Genomic DNA, 21084 nt, shown 5'->3' on the forward strand with positions numbered 1-21084 from the left:
AAATTGGGGAGGAGTGTAAAAACAGTATACACATTAAAATACAGTGGTACCTCAGGTTACATAAGCTTCAGGTTACAGACTCCGCTAACCCAGAAATAGTGCTTCAGTTTAAGAACTTTGCTTCAGGATGAGAACAGAAATCGTACTCTGGCGGCGCGCCAGCAGCAGGAGGCCCCATTAGCTAAAGTGGTGCTTCAGGTTAAGAACAGTTTCAGGTTAAGAACGGACCTCTGGAACGAATTAAGTACTTATAAAAATAAGACCTCTGACAGTGACTCTAGCTTTAAAAGTGCATTAATAATCATTTAGATTAGCTCTGTCTGTACCTACCACAAGATTCCCGAAGTTGTAACTATGCAACAGGTTCCATGTGACTATAATAAATTGTATTTAGGGATTTATTACGTGCATATACTTCAGAATACTCACTGGTGGCCACTGTGATGACAGGATGCTGGACTAAGTGGGCCATTGGTCTGATCCAAGAGGCTCTTCTTTATGTTCTTAGAAAGGAATCCTCAACAAAGCCTGAAGAACTGTTAGTGGTGCAATCAGATTTGTGCCTATGAACACAGATGCCAGTGGATGCATTTACCATCAGAAGAACATAGGGGAGAGAATTTTTGCTAACTCCCACTTCTACCTACAGCCCACCACCACCAAATCAGCTCCAGAAATTTAGAGGATTGTTCAGAACAATGTAGAAAGTGCCATGGTGGAGGGGAGCTTCCAATGGATCAAAAGTTCTTTCATGAGTGCAAGATGACCCATTAGTTTACACCCCAAATCCCTAAATCTCTATTCAACTTCAGATGGATGTCTTCATATTCAAATTATCTATTTAGTTCGCAGCATTGTTAATATACAGCCCAGAGTGTTCATCAGTGTGGAATACCAATGGAGTCAGTCCTCACAATGCAAATATCAGCTTTGGGGATGGGGTGAGTTTCAGCAGGATCACATTTGGAGGTGAAGGTGGGAGGAAAATAAAATTTTCTCCCCCTACCCACTGGCGTTCCTGTGATACTCTGGATCATCTGCAGCTGCTACTTACTGTCAATTTTATATTTTTTTAAATCATGCATGTCAGTTTCATTTGCACAGTTATCGTGTCCAGCTTGGCACTAATAGGCACAGAGAGTAAATAAACCTAACTACTTCCTTCTTACCTTCATATGAGGTGATAGAAATGAGATGTTCATCCTTCCAGCTTCTGCATAAAGTTGACATGTAGAACACAGCTAACCGTTTTCTTAAAATTTAATTTTGAAGAATTTTAACTTATCAGTATGATTCGATCTTCACCTGGTATACTTTGACTGCTGGGATTGATGTTGCTCTTTCTGAAGAGTACAGACACGAGTACTGCATGTGCATGAGATGCATAACTTATTATGCTGTACTTGTATTTTCATATTGTGTATATTGTATACAAATTTTCAAAATAAAGGTATTTTTAAATTAAAAAGTTGTTATTTTTTATAGATACACAAAAGTCCACTTCTCAGTTACTTGTGGTTCCTTCAGAACTATACAATGCCTTAAATGCATGTTGTAATATTTTTCTGTTTTATAGGATGATAAAATGTCTAAAGGCAGCTGCTGAGCTTGGACAAGGGCCTGTTTGTGTGCTGTTCTAGAAGCCTGTTCTGCAGCAAGGGGTGCTGTTCAGCTAAGTTTTACTCAGAGTAATTCCACTGAAATAAATGGACCTAACTTAGTCATGTTCATTAATTTCAGTGGGTTACATTTGAGTCAAACTTAGCTGAGTTTGTGTGGTCTTGTCCAGCCCTCAGAACTGAATCATATAGTGGGACTATTACCTTTCCTTTGATAAGCCTCATATTTCCTATGCTGTTTCATAGATATAGGCATTACAGATTTACCTAGCAGTTGGACTGGGCCACTGTAGAAGCTGCCTCCCTGCAGTCTGACAATGCAAGTTAAAGCCAAAATCTCTGGCCCATACAGCAAACCAACTGAAAGTATTTGGAATAAAGCTGTGTCCTGTTTTTCAGCCACCACTGTGCCGCAACACAATTTCTCCCCCACTCCCATCACCGGAGCAATTTTTAATAACATAGAAACACTCCTTTTTATTTTGAAATGCCATAGACGAGCACATCCTGAGAAAAGCAGTAATATATAATCCAACTTAAATCAATGAGGTTTAAGAGCTTAACTGTGGTATAAATCTCATTGATTTCAATGGGACTTAGGTATCCCTAGTTTTCTCTTGATCATAGCCACTATTATTCAGTTATTAAACCTTTTGGGCTAATCAGACTCCCAGTTAATGTTTATAAAGAATGTAAGTTTTGTACAGAGCATAATTTATTGGCATGATGCTATGTGTGCAGCAGAATTGCAGTTTCGTCCAAGCAAATGATTTTCTTCTGTTTTTAAAAAGGTATCCAAAGATCTGCCTGAGAAACAGAAAGAAATTGAGCACCTGCTAAATAATTTGAACCAGCTTGAACAACAGTTAAATCAGCTGAAATTGTGGCTCTCTCCCATCAAAGAACAATTGGAGCTTTACAACCAAGTGGGCCAACCCGGGGCTTTTGACATCAAGGTAATTAAACATTCACCTATATACCTGAAGAAGTGTTCAGACGATCTTTTTACAGGTGGTATTTACTTTTTGGACAACCCTACACATGGGTGGGTTTGTAGTAGAAAAATGAAGAAGAAAAAGAGCAATTACCATTTGAAAGACTTTGTAATCATGTTGCTTTGGTTGCGTTAAAAAAAAAAAACATTTCAATTCCAAATCCAGAGAAATAGCAATACTTAGTGCAGTGTTTCCCAACCTTGTGCCTCCAGCTGTTTTTGAACTACAACTCCCATCATCCCTGACTAGCAAGACCAGTGGCAAGGGATGATGGGAATTGTAGTCCAAAAACAGCTGGAGGCACAAGGTTGGGAAACACTGACTTAGTGTATTCCACTTGTGTTAAACTGGACGTCCAGGTAAGTTTCAGGGAGGAGTCAACAGCTGTGACAAAATGCTGCCTTTTAAGGCCAGTGCAAACTACCTAAATATCTAAACAAGTTCAGAATATTTTGACAAGGGCAAAATATTACAGGTTCTTATCACCAGGATTTCCTGGCTCCATGGAGGCTTAGTTACTAGCTTGGAAAATACCAGCCTGTCACTGTCCAGGTACCAGATTCCCTATGTGCTTACTGGGTGCATAGCTCCTTATATAAACGCGAAGCTAAGTTATTAGGCACTGTCTGTTGAAAGGGGTGTGGGCAATATTCTGAAATGCCCCATGGGAGAACTTGTGAAACTTAAATCTTGATTAAAAGAAATTTAATAAAAAAAGATTAAATCAAATTAAGTATTGATACAGGAAAAAGATGTTGTTGCTTTGATTCTGTTCTAGGAAGAACTTTATCTCATTGTGTGAGAACAGGGCAGGAAGCTAGCAGTGTCAAGGAGTCCCTGACTGAAAAGTGCATTATATATACAATTTCAAGGGCAGCATTTATTTTTACTAAGTCAAGGGTCACATAGCAATGTTAAACACATGGTAGTAAAAATGACTTTGGCATTTAACAAAACAATCTGATTTGTTGTTTTCTTTTTAAGCTTTTTTTTTGGGGGGGGGGGTCAATTCTCTTTTACTTCTTGCACCTCATGGCATTTACTCATGTCTCTCTCAGCATCGCTGCAAGTCTCTCTGAACCTCTTTGCTGCCTTTGCTCTATCCACCCCATAGCTGTTTTCTTACTTTCTGCACTTGCAGCCTCATAACTCTCACCTCATTCACAGGCTTTGCTGCAGTCGTACCATATACCCCCCCCCCCGTGTTTCTCTCTGTGCCCCATCTCTGCTTCCCATCGGTTGCTCCCCTTTCTCTGGTACCTCACCACACACCTTTCTCTCTGCAACATCTCTCAGATACCTTTCATAGAATCATAGAATTGTTGAGTTGGAAAAGACTTTCCCCACCGGGTTCTCTGTACCCCTAGCACACTTTCATCTGTTTGCACTTCATGTCTTCTCTTCTCTATTCCTGGCTTTGTTTTTGCACCTTTTCTCATTGTTTAATGTAATCACACACAAGGTTTTCACTCTCCCAGCAATTCATACCAATGAAAGAGTCTTGGGTGCAGATGGGCTGTGCACGAACAGTAGGTGAAAGAGTCTTGGGTGCAGATGGCCTGTGCACGAACAATAGGTATTTGTGCCATTCTCCTAAAAGGAACAAATAGGCAGAGGGTTGCAACTGGTTTACAAGCCTTCAGTTGTCTTGGCCTATTCCAAGGGTAGGGAATGAAGAGATCAGCAGAGACTCTGCAGGGTCCTGTATACAGTGGTGCCTTGCAAGACGAAAAGAATCCGTTCCGCGATTCTCTTCGTCTAGCGGTTTTTTCGTCTTGCGAAGCAACCCTATTAGCGGCTTAGCGGATTAGCGCTATTAGCGGCTTAGCGGCTATTAAAGGATTAGCGGCTAAGCTGCTAAAAGGCTATTAGCGGCTTAGCGGCTTAGAAAAAGGGGGGGAAGCGAAAAAAAATGGCAAGACTCGCAAGACATTTTCGTCTTGCGAAGCAAGCCCATAGGGAAAATCGTCTTGCGAAGCAACTCAGAAACGGAAAACCCTTTCGTCTAGTGGGTTTTCCGTCTTGCGAGGCATTCGTCTTGCGGGGCACCACTGTATCCTTAAGCTGGGTAGGAACTGCAGCAAGAAAAAAATTATGTATGCTTAAATATGCCAGATCCAGAATTGGATGGGATCCAAATGGGCAGAAATAAGCTCTGTGTCACAGTTGGGGGATTTGTAGCCCTTTAGATTTCCATCGACCTCAGCCAGTGTGGTGAATGGTCAGGGGTGCTGGAAGTTTTAGTCCAGCAATAACTGATTTTGATGCGAGAGCAATACACATGCTTAACGTCTGTTGATATTAATAGGACTTGAAACATTTTGTTTAGGCTGTGTGGTGCTCTTTCTGTTTAGCATATGCTGCTGAGGTAGCTCTTGTGTAAGAATCTGCCTGCTACAACAGTTACTTGAAAGGATAGGAGCATGCTGTAAATGCAGCTTCACTTAAAGATCTTTTTTGGAAAGTAATTATTCAAAGCCTTAGGGGAGTATGTGTGAAAACAAGCAAGCATTTTTTTTTTAAACCTGGCAATTTTAAAACAATTTTTAAACTTGGCAAATTCTTCTTTTATCTACAGAAAGTTTCTTCTTTTTCTTTGAGCTATAAATAAAAATGACTTTCACTGCCCTGCAGGGGCTCCCTAAGAGATTGAATAACAATAATTGTGTAGAGCTGCAAATGTTTACTGAAAACCATCTAAATCACCTTTATTCTTGAGTTCCTGTCATAACAGGTATGATTACAATCACTGAACACAGAATGTATTGTTTTGAACTCTGCAGGAAGAACATTGGATATTGGAGGGTGGAAGGAGGAAATAATGAAATGATAAGCATGTGCACAATAAGCTGTACATAGAACAACATTCAGTGTTTAGAGAGATAGTCACAGAGGGAAATAATGTTTATGTTCTAATAGTGGGGGGAAATACAAGCTGTTCTGTTCAGGCCAGTTGCAGGGGGTCCACAACAGTCAAGGGACTGGATACACAGCTAGCCATTCAGGCAAGGTCAGGAAGCAGTTCTGTATCCTACCACAGAGGTAACTATTCAGGTAAAGTACAGGTCTTGTGGAAATACACTGTTCCAGCCCTTTCCCCCCTGGAACTGCTAGAATTACACTCGGAGTCCAGCTGAATTCCATCAGCTGGCATCAAAGAGAGGTCTTCTCATGGGGAGGACTTTGCTCATGCAGAGACTTGACTTCTCCATTTAAGATACTGTCGCTCATGCAGGCTCAGGGCTATGCTCTGCTGCCCCGCTGTATGCTGCCTCCTACAAGAGTTCCAACTCTTCCGCATTCCCAGATCTAGTCAGGTTGTAGGCTTCACTAAGGAACAGGGTCATCTAGGTTGAAGAATTCTCCAGCTGAGCCATGACACAAGTAAAGGAAAAGAAAAGTCATGCATGAAAAGGAAAAGAAGACATTTCATCAGAAGTTCTCCACTGATGCAAGTGATTGGTGGATTTAAGAAGGCCCCAGTCTGCATTCCTGAAGCCGGTTAGGATTGGGTAGAAAGACTCCTGCTAACAGGAAAAATCCACTGTTGTGGAGGCCACCCCTCTGTCCACAAAAAAGGGCCCTTTTGCTATGCCAGCCTCAATATGGTGGTGAACCTCCACCAATGTCCCTACTTTCCACCCAAATTAGCAAGCTTTGGATGTGGTAGTGCCTCCCTGCTCCATTGCCCTTTCAGGTACTGTTAGGATTGCTCTGCCTGTTTAGTTGGTGGTGTTATAATACTCATGGTAAAGATGGATAAATGTGACATTTACTTTACTTTTCCATTTTCTGAGGAGATGAGTTGTATTTTGCCACCTAGTGTTATTAACACCTAAACATTATGTCAATGTAAAACTGTTTAATTTGTGGATATTTAATTTGACTACTACTGCTGCTACTCTTGAACAGTTATATATCATTATATACTAGTGGGTTTCAACATATGCATGTCAGAAGTGGTATAGGCCTTTGTAAATTTATATACCACTCTTCATCACGAGATCCCAGAGCGGTTCACAGAATAAAATACAAGCAAATAATTAAACCAAAACAACAAAACAATAACCCCACAGATGCATTTAAAAGTCTGTGGGATATCAATCAGCCAATTACTGTAGGTCTTTTCTCAAATCTTAGTTTCTACGGCAGGGTAACAGTACGCAAACATTAAATTAAATTAAATTATTTACTTCCTGTTTTTAAATGTCTTTCGCAGTAACCAAGACACTTTGATATGGTTCACACAAGACATAATTTGATTTTTTATTTCCAATCTTAATACTGTTACAACTAATCTGTTCTCTTTCCTCTAACATCAGAAACCCTTTGTGGTTTTTCTGGTAGTGGGCGTACAGAGACTAACTATATAGCCTATCTCTTCTTTCACCCAGCTGTTTCACTGCCTCCCTGTCAATAAACAATCTTAAACTCATCCTTTAAGCAAAACGTTATATTCCCAATAAAAAGCTAGAAAGGGCTATGCCAGGATAATCAGTCCAGGCTATTAATGCTTCAGCAACTGATCGCAAATCTCATTGTATACTTACACACAAAGGAAAACTAAGTAGATCTAGATTGCAAAGCTACACACACTTGCTAAGGATTAAATCTCATGGAATTCAGTGGTCCATATGTTTATTTAAAATCATTTGTACCCTACTCTTCCTAAGGATAAAACAAAGAAAGAACAAACAGACAAAACAATAAAATATAACAGGAAATGCAGAACAAAAGAATATAACACAGAACCCAGCATGTCTAGGGTGGCTCAAAAGCATAATTAAAAATAAATGTTTTAACTGGCTGCCTAAATGTAAGCAGTGTGAGAGACATACAAATCTTCTGTAGGAGGAAGTTCCAGAAGTGGTGGGCTTCATAAGGTGGCAACCTCTTGCGGGTTGTCTTCTTACAAATATTTGAGACACTGTACCTCAGAACTCCCAATAACCTCTCTTAGTGGTTTCAAGTAGATATTCAAAAGCATGGGGTATAGAGTAGAATCTTGAGGAATCCCACAAGGCAATGGCCATGAGGTCGAACCAAAGTCACCCAGCATCATCTTCTTGAAACATGCCTTCATAGAGAGACAGAACCACTGCAAAGTGGTTTCTCTAGTGCCTAGCCCAAACAGACAAACCATACCATAGTCAACTGTACAAAATACTACTGAGAGCTTCTGCAGCATCAGCAGGGATGTGCTCCCCCTGTCTAATATTTGGCAGTGGTCATCCACCAAGGCAACCATTCCCATTTCATTCTCATGACCAGATTTGAAGCCAGATTGAAATGAGTAGAGAAATCAGTTTCATCCAGGAAAACGTGGAGCACACATACATAGTATGTGGGCAAAAAGTTCCTGACAAATCTAGCAAGAGATTTCAGGAATCCAGCAGTTGTCACAGAATAGGGCTAATAATGGAAAATATTTATAAAGAAAATGTGTGGAGAATTCTGAGAGCTCAATGAAGTGGCCAACATGAATCTCTGAAGTAGCTGATGTGATTAATTTTATAAGTAATTATATGTTGTAAGGCAGCTCAGGTATTTTAGGAATATCTTAGCTACTTACCATACAGCTAAGCTTAGCTTAATCAGTGAATTTTATTTATGGTAGAATTCAGTAGTAGAGACCCCTAGGTTTAAAATAGGCTAATCTTATGCTTTATATACACAGAATAGCTATCTTACTAAATATATATCCCATCAACAGCAAACCGCTCCATATTTAAAATGATTTTTGCCCCATAATTTCTTCAGTAAAAATTTGTAAGGATAAAATAAAGACTTTGATAAGTTATAGAGATGAGTATCAGGGGAAGCATCTATCATGTTAATATGCTAATCATTGTGTGCATGCTATTTATCACAATACATTTAATTGACAGCAGATTGCTTTTACGGTAAAAGATAAGAATGCCAACAAAAGGGATATGAATGAAAACAAATCATGAAGAAAAATTAATTAGATCACCTTTCTGAATTAGACTGACCAAAAGAAGAGCTAATTTCCCTTTTAAAAATATACCAGTGGCAGATGAATAGTAAAGTTAAACAGGCGTTGTCCTTTATGTGTAATGTATTCTTGTAATGAATGTCACGGTTCTAATCAATAGAATTCAGCACTGGTTCTTTTCCTTTTTATTCATATCTGAGTAGTGTCAATAATTATTTTCAGTTCAGCACATTCTTATGAAAGCAATAGCTCAGTAGTTGAGCACATGCTTAGAAAGCAGAATATCCCAATTTCAGTCCCCGGCACCTACTGTAGCTAAAAGAATCAGGTGGCAGTTGATGTGACCTCTGCTTGAAAACCGGAAAGACACTGCTTTCTACCACCTTGGGCTAGTAAAACAGCTACAGCCATTTCTAGACCAGGATAGCGAGACCGTTATCAGTGCACTGGTACGACTGCTCTTCAGATTGGCCTGGAAGCTGCAGCTTGTGCAAAATGTGGAGTCTTGGCTGCTCACTGGGACAAGATTTCCCTACCATGTTATGACACTACCGAAAAAGTTGCATAAGCTGACATTCAAGGTTCTGGTTCTGGTGTATAAAGCCCAATTCAGCTTGGGATCTGGATGCCTAAAAGATTGTATACATACAATTGATCACTGTGCTTTGCAGATGAGGTCCTCCTGCAGATACCATCTTATCAGGAGGTCTGTTCCACATAGTGTAGGAATCAGATCTTGAGTGTTGTGGCTCCTACCCCTTCATAAAGGGAAATCCTGTTGGTGAAAGGTGGGACTCTGCAGTGCCATCTGGTGTCAGTGTTATAACGCATACAGTCGTACCTTGCTTCTTGAACAGAATGTGTTCTGGGCGTCTCTTCAACTCCCAGAACCATTCAAAAACCAAGGCGTGGCTTCTGATTGGCTGCAGGAGCAACCTGCACCCAATCGGAAGCTGTGCCAGATGTTCGGCTCCTGAAAACCATTCGAAAACCGGAAAACTCACAAAGCATTTCAGATCCATGAGTATCAGGGGAAGCATCTATCATGTTAATATGCTAATCATTGTGTGCATGCTATTTATCACAATACATTTAATTGACAGCAGATTGCTTTTACGGTAAAAGATAAGAATGCCAACAAAAGGGATATGAATGAAAACAAATCATGAAGAAAAATTAATTAGATCACCTTTCTGAATTAGACTGACCAAAAGAAGAGCTAATTTCCCTTTTAAAAATATACCAGTGGCAGATGAATAGTAAAGTTAAACAGGCGTTGTCCTTTATGTGTAATGTATTCTTGTAATGAATGTCACGGTTCTAATCAATAGAATTCAGCACTGGTTCTTTTCCTTTTTATTCATATCTGAGTAGTGTCAATAATTATTTTCAGTTCAGCACATTCTTATGAAAGCAATAGCTCAGTAGTTGAGCACATGCTTAGAAAGCAGAATATCCCAATTTCAGTCCCCGGCACCTACTGTAGCTAAAAGAATCAGGTGGCAGTTGATGTGACCTCTGCTTGAAAACCGGAAAGACACTGCTTTCTACCACCTTGGGCTAGTAAAACAGCTACAGCCATTTCTAGACCAGGATAGCGAGACCGTTATCAGTGCACTGGTACGACTGCTCTTCAGATTGGCCTGGAAGCTGCAGCTTGTGCAAAATGTGGAGTCTTGGCTGCTCACTGGGACAAGATTTCCCTACCATGTTATGACACTACCGAAAAAGTTGCATAAGCTGACATTCAAGGTTCTGGTTCTGGTGTATAAAGCCCAATTCAGCTTGGGATCTGGATGCCTAAAAGATTGTATACATACAATTGATCACTGTGCTTTGCAGATGAGGTCCTCCTGCAGATACCATCTTATCAGGAGGTCTGTTCCACATAGTGTAGGAATCAGATCTTGAGTGTTGTGGCTCCTACCCCTTCATAAAGGGAAATCCTGTTGGTGAAAGGTGGGACTCTGCAGTGCCATCTGGTGTCAGTGTTATAACGCATACAGTCGTACCTTGCTTCTTGAACAGAATGTGTTCTGGGCGTCTCTTCAACTCCCAGAACCATTCAAAAACCAAGGCGTGGCTTCTGATTGGCTGCAGGAGCAACCTGCACCCAATCGGAAGCTGTGCCAGATGTTCGGCTCCTGAAAACCATTCGAAAACCGGAAAACTCACAAAGCATTTCAGATCCATGGTACAACTGTATAAAACACTTTATCTTTATGAATGTAGCTGAGTCCTTACGTGACTCTGAAGAATATTCATACAGCAAAATATCAGGACCAGTGGGGCTTTGCCTTAATAGCATCTCCTGCACTTAAATAAGGACGAGTACCAAAGTACCAATATTTCCTAGCACTTTTGGGGGTAAGAAATAACTTTTTAAAGGCAATAACATACACAGTAAAGGGAGACAAATGTCAAAAATAGATCTTCATAGTGTATATGAATTGGCTTTTTGAAGATGTATGTCATGTTAGAATCACTTTTCTGAAGGCATTCGTTTCAAAAAATAGTTTATAGCAAAGAAGGATTCATGAGGAATCTTTCCAAAAACTTACTTTCTGCAGGGAAGACTGACTATATTCTAGACAATTAGCACAAAAAAGCAATTAATGTTTTTTCAGTATATATGAGTAGGAGGGCACTATCTACTTAGTCATGGAAAGAAGGCTGTGTAATTATCTTAAGTTTAGGTAAGCAGAAGTCACGCTGTGCTGAACTGTCATGGCCTTCAATTCTTGGTGCAAAAGTTGCTGATTTGAGGTAGAATGGAGCTCCTGCCAAAAAAGTCACTCAACATAAAACAAAGCCTGTCCATGTGTTCCCATTAGTCTTCAATCTCCTTTCTGTAGCCTCTTCCTTCTGACCTCCTTCTTTTAGCAATCTTTGCTCTTTTTGTGGGCAGGGAAGAAGATGGGAAAGGATCAGATAGCTGGCCAGGCCATGAGGCCACTCCCAGCCACACTGTGTTTGTATCTGATCTCTCTAGTTGCAGCATGGAGCAGACATGAGCCCCAGCTGTGTATAACTCACCCCAAAAATGTCTACCAAAAACTGGTTCTAGAGCTGAATGGTGATTCATAGATCTATGCTTGCAAAAACTGAGCAAGTAAATCAAAATAGTAAGGTAGATAACTAGCCATTTTGCTGACTGCTAGAGCTACGAATAAATCACCTATTTGTATCAACTATTGATTATATGAAATGAATGCATATATAAGCTGTCTATATTAATGTTACACTGTTTATTCTCAAACTTGGGAATACATTGCAAGTAAGATGGAAGTAGAACAGGGATGTTCTAAAATGTCTAGGATTTTATTTGCTTAGGGAAAATAGTGCAGGAGAAAAACATCTGAGAGTTTGTGAAATACTTTAATTTCAAAATAAATAATTTGCTGTGGCATTTACAAATACTTAAAAAGCTTGAAGTATTTCAGAAAAGAAACTGTAGGATCATCATAACATTCACAACAAGTCTATCTATGAGCCTTTGAATATCATCCAGAAGTGAAAGCAACTTGTCTTTCTTCCTCGTCTTTGAAATAAATGAAAACAAAAGGATTATTAAAGGAAACAATAAAGATTTATTCATGGAAGACTATAACAAGATGTCAGTATTAGGCCCCTAAAACTGATTCTGAGCTATGCATTCCTGTGAAGTTCACTCATGCACTCATATGTTTTACAAAGAATAAATCCATTGAGAACATTGCTAGCAAGCTATTAATAATGGATTTTTGTGTGTCAGAAATTAAAAATGCTTCTGTTGACTGCTGAACAAAATGTATGCTTTTGTATATTTTTTTTAACAGAAAGATGGGATAGAAGTGCTAACAATAAATGTAAAAAGTAAATTTAAGGACTGTGCGCAGATTAAGGTTGCAACCCCATACACACTTAACTAGGATTGGATCCTGCTGAGCACTCTGGAATTAACTTCCAAATAAATATGTATAGAAACCATTGTAAATTTACTGCACTTGGTATGCACTGAAATTAGTGGGACTTAAATCATGACTGACAGTGCAGTGCAATACTAGCCATGTATACTCAGTCCCAACCCAGTTTACCTGGATTACTCTGAATTCAGTAGGACTTACTTTTGAGTAGGCATGGCTAGACTTGTTAAGATTGAAATGGGAACTAAGAGGAACTAACTTAACCTGGAACCCATCATGTTTTGATACTTATTTATTTAACAAAATTTATATACCACTTGATTGATTGATTGATTGATTGATTGATTGATTGATTAAGAAAAACCTCTAAGTGGTTAATAACCTCTAAATGTTTTGACAGTGCAGTATATTTCAATGTTGGGCTTAACTCAAACTTAAGCTTCAGAGGAAAAATAGGTTCAGCTTGAAAATGAACTTTACTTTTGAGAAACCTTTCTAAAACAAAGGTTTACAAGGATGGTGCAGCGGAGTTTCTAAGGGTGATATTCAACTAAGCTTTACTCAAAGTTGAACCATTAATACACAGCCTTCATTTACGTTGCAGTGACTTATTGTTCCTTGTTTGCATGGGGTATGGAAGGGTGGATATATATCAGTTTTTAAAATATCTAAATTTTAGTTGGTCTCTTGGAGTATTTTGAAGTATGTCAAGGTAAACAGGATAATAAAGGAAAATCTAACTTATTCTAAATACACTAATCAGGAATAAAAACCTATTAGTTGGACTGAAAAGGTATTTAATTATTTGAAAGTGGGAATTGTAAAATACTTGATAAAATATGCCAAAGGATAAATACTAGTAGACAGAAGACTTTAGGACATGAAAGGTTTAAAAAAACACACAAGAAAAACTGTCAGGCAAACATCAAGAGCAACTTGACAACAGAAAGCTGAAGAATGAAATGATAGTTTGCAAATATTTAGAATGACATTGAACTGGACACTTTAAAAAGCAGAATGCATTTTTCATTTCTCCATCATTGACATGATTTGGTTGAATTCCAAGACAGTGAACACCTTGCTGTACAATTTTGTCTAGTGTCAAACTTTTGCAGTACAGTATTGTCTACTGGGACAGATGACTGAGATGGGATAAAAAAGAAAGATAGTCACTGTGTATAGCTAGTGGCATAACAGAAAGGAAGCATTTGAAAAAGCTGCCAGAAGTAGATCAAACTACAGAAGGAAAAAGAAAAAAAAAAACTATTTCAGTAAGCCATATAGCACTGCATCATAGTGAGGTTTCCCTTTAGAAAAAGAATAACGAAAAAGTTCCATCTGTCAAATGTTATGTTAGTCATGGCCCTTTCCTTGTAATTTAAATTAAAAGGGATCCCTTCTAACATTAATGCCATTTACGTACATGTCTCAGGTGAAAGGGTGATTGTTTATTTAAAATATTTATATCCCATCTTTCCTCCAAAAAGTTTAAGGTGCCTGCAAGATAAAATGATACATTAATACTAAAACTGCAGCAGGAAATAACAGACTACATAAGGAATGAAGATTATTAAAAAATCAGACAGGTGAAATCAGTTCCATAAAATAGTGATGCCTAAAGTTTCCTAAAAAGGAAGGGGTTTTTTTCTTAACCAATTTACAATCAACCAATAGAGAAAAAGCAAGACAGGCTGCCCTTGGGAGAGAATTCTGAGACCTACTACTTGTGGTTTTTTTTAATTCTGTTTTGTTAAAATGCCTACTAGTTATATCAGCTTGGAGAGCTCAGTTGGTTAGAGCATGGCACTGTGCTGATGAGCTTACAAAGAGAACATCCCCCCTTTTTAAACTCATATGAAACATGCCTGCTACAGACCAATCCATCCCTACTCAGCAGTTTATTCCAGTGAGTTTAATGGGGCTTACTCCTAAGCAATTGGCAATTCTGATAATTACGTTATATAAGATCCCTGTGTTTTTTGTCCTTACAGTAGCATCCCAAGCCCTAACATGAAGTGTTTTTGCAGCTCTTTACTAGCCAGTTTTGGGTCTGAATTTTTAGAGCAGTATCAGTGGTTTGTGGACCTGGGTATTCCACAAACAGGGCCAGCTCTCCAAAAGGCTCTAGATTGCTCATGCCTTAAGTAGATGTCCCTCAGTAGTAATGAATTTCTGCTCTTTCCTGACATTAACTATGAAGAATATGTTCTTTTCCTAACACTGACAAGTAACCAATTTAAATCAAATTAACATAAAACTAAGTTATTTTTAATAAGACGGAATCCATGCATTTCAAAACAACAACACCCCCAAGCGGTTTTTTATTAAGAGAATGGTTCAGGAAAGCTGTGTAAAGAGTCTTCTGTGGTCCCATTAACCTCTCCCAATTTTTGCAAGGTCAGCTGCTGGTGTGGAATAGTTTCTTTTAAATGATTTGCTATTTCTTGTTTGCATTTTGACTAAATTCTGTGACATTGGTTTACTGAAACCTTCATGGGTGACTGCCTATATTACTATTTATTTTACTACATTTATGCCATATGACCTGTATTTTATATTGCAATAATCTCCCCGTTTCCTTCATTGCTGTTTTGCTGAACTATTCCCATTACTACTCCAAAGAAGAAACTAATCTACAGGGTGTATACAGCTTCCCGGGGAGCCTTCAGACTTTGATTTTATTGCTTAGAGTAGAGGTAATCTACACTGTGTATTTTTATTTTTCAGGAAATTGAAGCAGCCGTGATAGCTAAACAGCCGGATGTGGAAGGGATTTTGTCTAAAGGGCGTCATTTATACAAAGAAAAACCAGCCACTCAACCCGTAACGGTAATGAAGCAACCTTCGTAATATCTATTACTGCATAATGGGTTATGCCTCCCCTGTTGTACAATTGTCCTTGATGCAATGTATTTGAAACTTGGAGTCTTTCTAAGGTACCAGAGAAATACATGTTATGCTTTCAGCTAAAGCTTTTTAGACTTCGTTTTTATTGCTTATTCTTATATCCCACCCTCCATCACTTTCATGATCCCAGAGCAGATTTTTAAAAGTTAAATATAAAAACCCCAATAATTCAATAAAGTTTCCAGCTCAGCTCATAATGGATCAGTCCCCATTGTGAGAATAAAAATAAATGATTGCTGTTGGAAGATAGTCAACAACAGCACCAATCAAATCTCAGGAGGGAGCGAGTTGCATAGCTAGGGAGCCACTGCCGAAAAGGCTGTATCCCAAGTCACAACACAGTGTGCCTCACTTATGGGCTACATCATGAGAAGGGCCTAACTGCGTATCTTAATCCATGGGCAGGTTGGCGTAGGGTCTCAAGTCACCCAGGGCCTTATACATTAAAGTCAACACCTTGAATTGGGAATGATAACATGTTGGCAGCTGATGCAAAGCCTCTCTAAATCTTATTCAATTTTCAGTTTCTTCCACCTGATCAATAAAGTAGTCCCATTCAAAACGCAAACTACAATTCTGCCAGGGAAAACCAGTTCTTTTTTTCTGGGGGGGCGCAGGGGTACACATACCCCTAAACATTTTGTGAATCTAAGTTTGGCCTCATTGAGGGGCAGTATTTCAATATGAGTAGGAAAATGAGAGCATCCCTAAACATTTTTTTAGAAAAAAAAGCACTGGGGAAAACTTTGCCCATCATGTGTGAATAGTGTGTGAGGTGGGTAGGAGAGAAAGGGAGGAGGCTGGGCCACCTTCTATGCCATCTTCCTTTCTTTATTTGCCATTCATAGACTGCCTTGTGCCAGGTCCTTTCCACTTCTTCCATCAAACTGAGTAGCACGGGTCCCCTTCTGCTAAAAGTAGCTCTGGGTATGTTTGAGGATCTAGTGTTTGATGGGCCAGTATAAATTGTTTTTTGTTAAATCAGATTTCTGTTGCAGCTACCATATTCAGCGCTGAAGCAGGATAAAATGTAGGACCATAGTTTAAATCAGCTTCAGACTTCTATAGATTGATAGACTGTGATAAGAAGTTTGCCCTTGCTTATACAGTTAAGGTGTATCAAAACTATTTTTTCTTCATGTTTGCTTTTTTAATTCTAAAGTGTGAGCTGTTTGATTTTTAAAATATTATTTACTTCCTACATATACAATACAATGATTGAATCCAGACATGTTCAACATAGTTTGTTTGCATAGGAAAAAAGGGTTCAGGGAAGCAATATTTATCAATCTTCCTTACCCGGGCACCTGCCCTTATCTCCCCAAAAGCTGCTCTGGAAGGTTGGAAGACCTCAAGAACAGTATGGAGAGTGCTGCTGGTGGCCACAGGGGCGTTGGTGAAAACTACCCTGTTCCTCCATCAGAAAGCCTCCATTGTATCCCAGTTCCTTTTGTGAATGGAAGGAGCAAGTCTGGAATCCAATCCATTAATTCAAACCCTCACACCCATATCTTTTGCCCAAATTAAAATATAGTCCTCCCAAGACTATATCACTTCATAGTGAAGTTGAGATGCCAGGAAGAGTTGGGCTTAGCTGCCCCCCTATTTTATTCAAGTTGGCACCCCAGTAGTAGCAGTGTGGGAAGATGGGAATGTTTAACTCTGTCCCATTTCACTGGTGACTCCCCATCTCAGCTGCTAGTAGTACCATGTTTGAAATCCTACAGGTATTTGTACTTTTCTTCTTGGAGGTATAGCATCAGCTTTCAGTGGTGAGCCATACAGCTCATAGCTATCTATGGTAATTTCATGTACAGTTCGGCTTTTTACCATGTGCAGTTACACAAGAATACTGCTTTCAAATATCACTGCTTTCAAATATATAATGGAAATATTTTTTTAAAATAAATAGTTAGCAGTTTCCTATGGTGGGGGAACATATCCCTCATCTGTGTATTTATTACAAGGATGACTAATAGTCCTTTCTACACAAAACATGAGCAGATTTAATTTGCTACATAGATGAAAAGAAACATTTAGACTAAAGAGTACAGTATGCTCAAAAGCCATGTTTCTTATATATGTTGAAGCTTATTTCAATAAATACAGATAATATTAAATAATTCTACTGGTAGACTATTGCCAGTAACATGGTATTTTCCTTGGAATAAATTTGGCATACTTATTAGGCAGTGTTGCACAGTTTGACCCTGAAAAATGAAAAAGATGGAACACTTCTTGCAGCACTTGTTTCAAGGCCTAGCATCTGTAATTAGCAGGGTCGGGTACAAGTTGAGTCAAGAAGGCAGGTTATCATTTCAAAGATCAGAAGCAACTACCACTGCTCCCTATCCCATCTTATCTTGCACAGAAGCCTACCGGAATGCTTATGGCAATGGGCAAATGGACACATTGGGGAAAGGAGTAAGCACATCATCCTAGTCTGCATCTCACATTTTGCTACTTATTAGCACTAGTTTTGTTCCATCACTTCTCACAGAAGCCTGGTTAGATGATCTTAGCCCATGCATCTCAAATGTGCACATCAGAGCTAGGGGCTTAGGCAACGCCTGGATTAAGTGACTGGTATTCAGTGGCCATTGATTGGGGTCCCTGTGTATGAGTGTGGGGCATGCAAGTCACTGCTTCATCTCTCCCTACTAGGTCCTATGGCTTCAGATGTGCTTGGTACAGATTGCTAGATGTAAACGAAGGCACCAGGCCACACACAGCAGTGGATGGGAGCTCCAATATAGTATTTCAATGGATACCAGAACAAGCATACTCATTCACATGCATATCCTAATTCTCTCTTCTCACAATTAAAATGTGCTTGAGGGTGTAGAAGATTCAATGTTATCAATAGCTGATGAATTTTGTGTCTCATCATTTTATTAATCTGTACTCTCCCTAGAGACCTAGAGACGTAACGTTAGACTGTTTTGCCTCTTTTCATTTGACAAACGGGAGGTGGTAATTCTGTATTGATTTACTATGGATGTTTGTATGTGATGTCAATAAAAGGTTTGATAATGATGATTAATCTGTACCATAAGAATGCAGTACCTGAACACTATAATCCAAATGGCATATTTAGTGCTACTGTTTTGTCAGATGACAAAATAGTAGCCTAGATTTCTTCACTGTTCTTCCTTCATATGTTTGAAAATTCTTTGTTCCTCAATAAATGAGTTGAACTGTAATAAAATGAGGAAAAATGGGTCCCACAATACTTAGCACAGGAGGTAAGATATTTAGATCTTGTTGACAAAAAGTAATTGATAAGGGCAAACAGAAAAGAGGGCAGTCAAATCTGCCCGTTCCCATTTCCTCAAATAAGTACTGTAAATTGACAACATTATGAGAAGTTTTCAGCTACACATACATTCAGTCATCCTCAATGTCTTAGCTACTTAAAAAAAATATTTTTAGTTGGGGAACAACACTGTTTTCAGAATTTAGACTATCTGTTTTCACCAAATGTCAAATTGTGTTTAAAATACCGTATATTACATATGAATGTTGGCTACTGCCACTCTGGGGATATAATAATATGTTTGATAGAAGAGTCTGTGGGGATATTATCTTCTCTTACTTACAAAAGGCACTGAATTTCAAAGATATACAGGATCCCTGTTTTGCAGTCCTTTTGAAGCTACATTTGTCTCCAGTGGGGACTGGATGGTTAGCTTAGTAATCTGTCTGTCTGTCTGTCTGTCTGTCTAATCTATCAATATCCCTGGATTTTGTTTTTGTTTTTTAATAAAATTATTACTAGGGGTAGAGTGATCAATTTTATTTGGGGCTACAACATTTATATGGGACGCGGGTGGCACTGTGAGTTAAACCACAGAGCCTAGGACTTGCCGATCAGAAGGTCGTTGGTTCAAATCCCCATGACGGGGTGAGCTCCCATTGCTCAGTCCCTGATCCTCCTTAGCAGTTTGAAAGCATGTCAAAGTGCAAGTAGATAAATAGGTACCGCTCCAGCAGGAAGGTAAACAGTGTTTCCATGCGCTGCTCTGGTTCGCCAGAAGTGGCTTAGTAATGCTGGCCACATGACCCGGAAGCTGTACGCCGGCTCCCTCGGCCAATAAAGTGAGTTGAGCGCCACAACCCCAGAGTCGGCCATGACTGGACCTAATGGTCAGGGGTCCCTTTACCTTTACAACATTTATACCCTCCTCAGTCATGATCAAGGGACGCGGGTGGTGCTGTGGGTAAAAGCCTCAGTGCCTAGGGCTTGCCGATCGAAAGGTCAGCGGTTCGAATCCCCGCGGCGGGGTGCGCTCCCGTTGTTCGATCCCAGTGCCTGCCAACCTAGCAGTTCGAAAGCACCCCCGGGTGCAAGTAGATAAATAGGTACCGCTTACTAGCGGGAAGGTAAACGGCGTTTCCGTGTGCGGCTCTGGCTCGCCAGAGCAGCGATGTCACGCTGGCCACGTGACCCGGAAGTGTCTCCGGACAGCGCTGGCCCCCGGCCTCTTGAGTGAGATGGGCGCACAACCCTAGAGTCTGTCAAGACTGGCCCGTACGGGCAGGGGTACCTTTACCTTTACCTTTACAGTCATGATCAAGATGGAAATCTCCTTTCCTGTGCTACAATTAGTTTTTGAGGGGAAACTTCCATTGACATCAATTGAAGTATTGCCAATTTATTATTTTTTAAACCAGAAGTGGTTCCTAACCACACAATTGGAGTAATGTCTGGCAAGGGAACTACATGTTATGTTATTGGAGCTTCCTCTACCTGCTTTAATAATGCCCAGGATTCTTCTCCCATTTCCCAGCACAGAGCAGTTCAGATTACTCCCAAGTCAAGATATGCTTTAAATTTAAATTTAAATTTTCCAATTTTCTGCTTCATTATCATATGTGCTGTTTTAACAGAATGGCATATAATATAAAAAGCTGTGCTATACACAAGATACTCTTTCATCCCAGGTCTTTATGAAATGTTTAATATATCTGTCTTCCCATTTCAGAGAAAATTAGAAGATTTAAATACTGACTGGAAAGCAGTAAACCATTTAATACAAGTGTTGAAAGGAAAGCCAGTGTCTGGGCCCTCAGGAATTGTATCATCTGCTGTTGGTAAGTACTTTGATGTTTCAGTAATCTTCAAAGTTTATATGTAAATGTTAAAATGAAGGTATATTTCTAACGCTGGTGAGAAAGCTGATGCTGAAAGCCATACAAAGAACATTGATATTTATTATTTTCTATGGCTGCTCTATTGGCCTATTGAAGGAATATTCACACTACAAAGGCATAGAGATTTGAAACTAGTTCAATTGTCATGGCTTTCCTCCAAGAATGTTTAGAATCATACTTTGAGGAGGGTGTTGAAAATACTTGACATTTGTTTCCTAGGAAGGAAGAATAGCTATTGAATTAGTATTACTTCATCTGTGGTGCAGATATACCCTAAGACAAAGTACAGTGGTACCTCTGGTTACGAACTTAATTCGTTCCAGAGGTCCGTTCTTAACCTGAGGTACCACTTTACCTAATGGGGCCTCCCGCTGCCGCTGCGCCATCAACACGCGATTTCTGTTCTCATCCTGGGGCAAAGTTCTTAACCCGAGGTACTACTTCCGGGTTAGCGGAGTCTGTAACCCAAAGTGTTTGTAACCCGAGGTACCACTGTAATGGAATTATTAAATTCAGTTCATAAATTGATTTATAGGTTGTGCTGGGTA

The 21084-nt window shown here is 39.4% G+C and overlaps 1 protein-coding gene across 9 annotated transcripts in view; it reads left to right on the forward strand.

Moving 5' to 3' along the window:
* Positions 1 to 21084, forward strand: part of DMD (dystrophin) — a 985465-nt gene that overhangs the window by 667644 nt on the left and 296737 nt on the right. For all 9 annotated transcript variants that reach the window (XM_077927390.1, XM_077927397.1, XM_077927392.1 and 6 more), the window contains exons 48-50: positions 2411 to 2575; positions 15203 to 15304; positions 20368 to 20476. In XM_077927390.1, the coding sequence (XP_077783516.1) occupies positions 2411 to 2575; positions 15203 to 15304; positions 20368 to 20476 (376 nt within the window). The remainder of the gene's footprint in view (positions 1 to 2410; positions 2576 to 15202; positions 15305 to 20367; positions 20477 to 21084) is intronic.

This window comes from Podarcis muralis, chromosome 4 (assembly GCF_964188315.1).
Source record: "Podarcis muralis chromosome 4, rPodMur119.hap1.1, whole genome shotgun sequence".
In the NCBI taxonomy this organism is placed as follows: Eukaryota; Metazoa; Chordata; class Lepidosauria; order Squamata; family Lacertidae; genus Podarcis; species Podarcis muralis.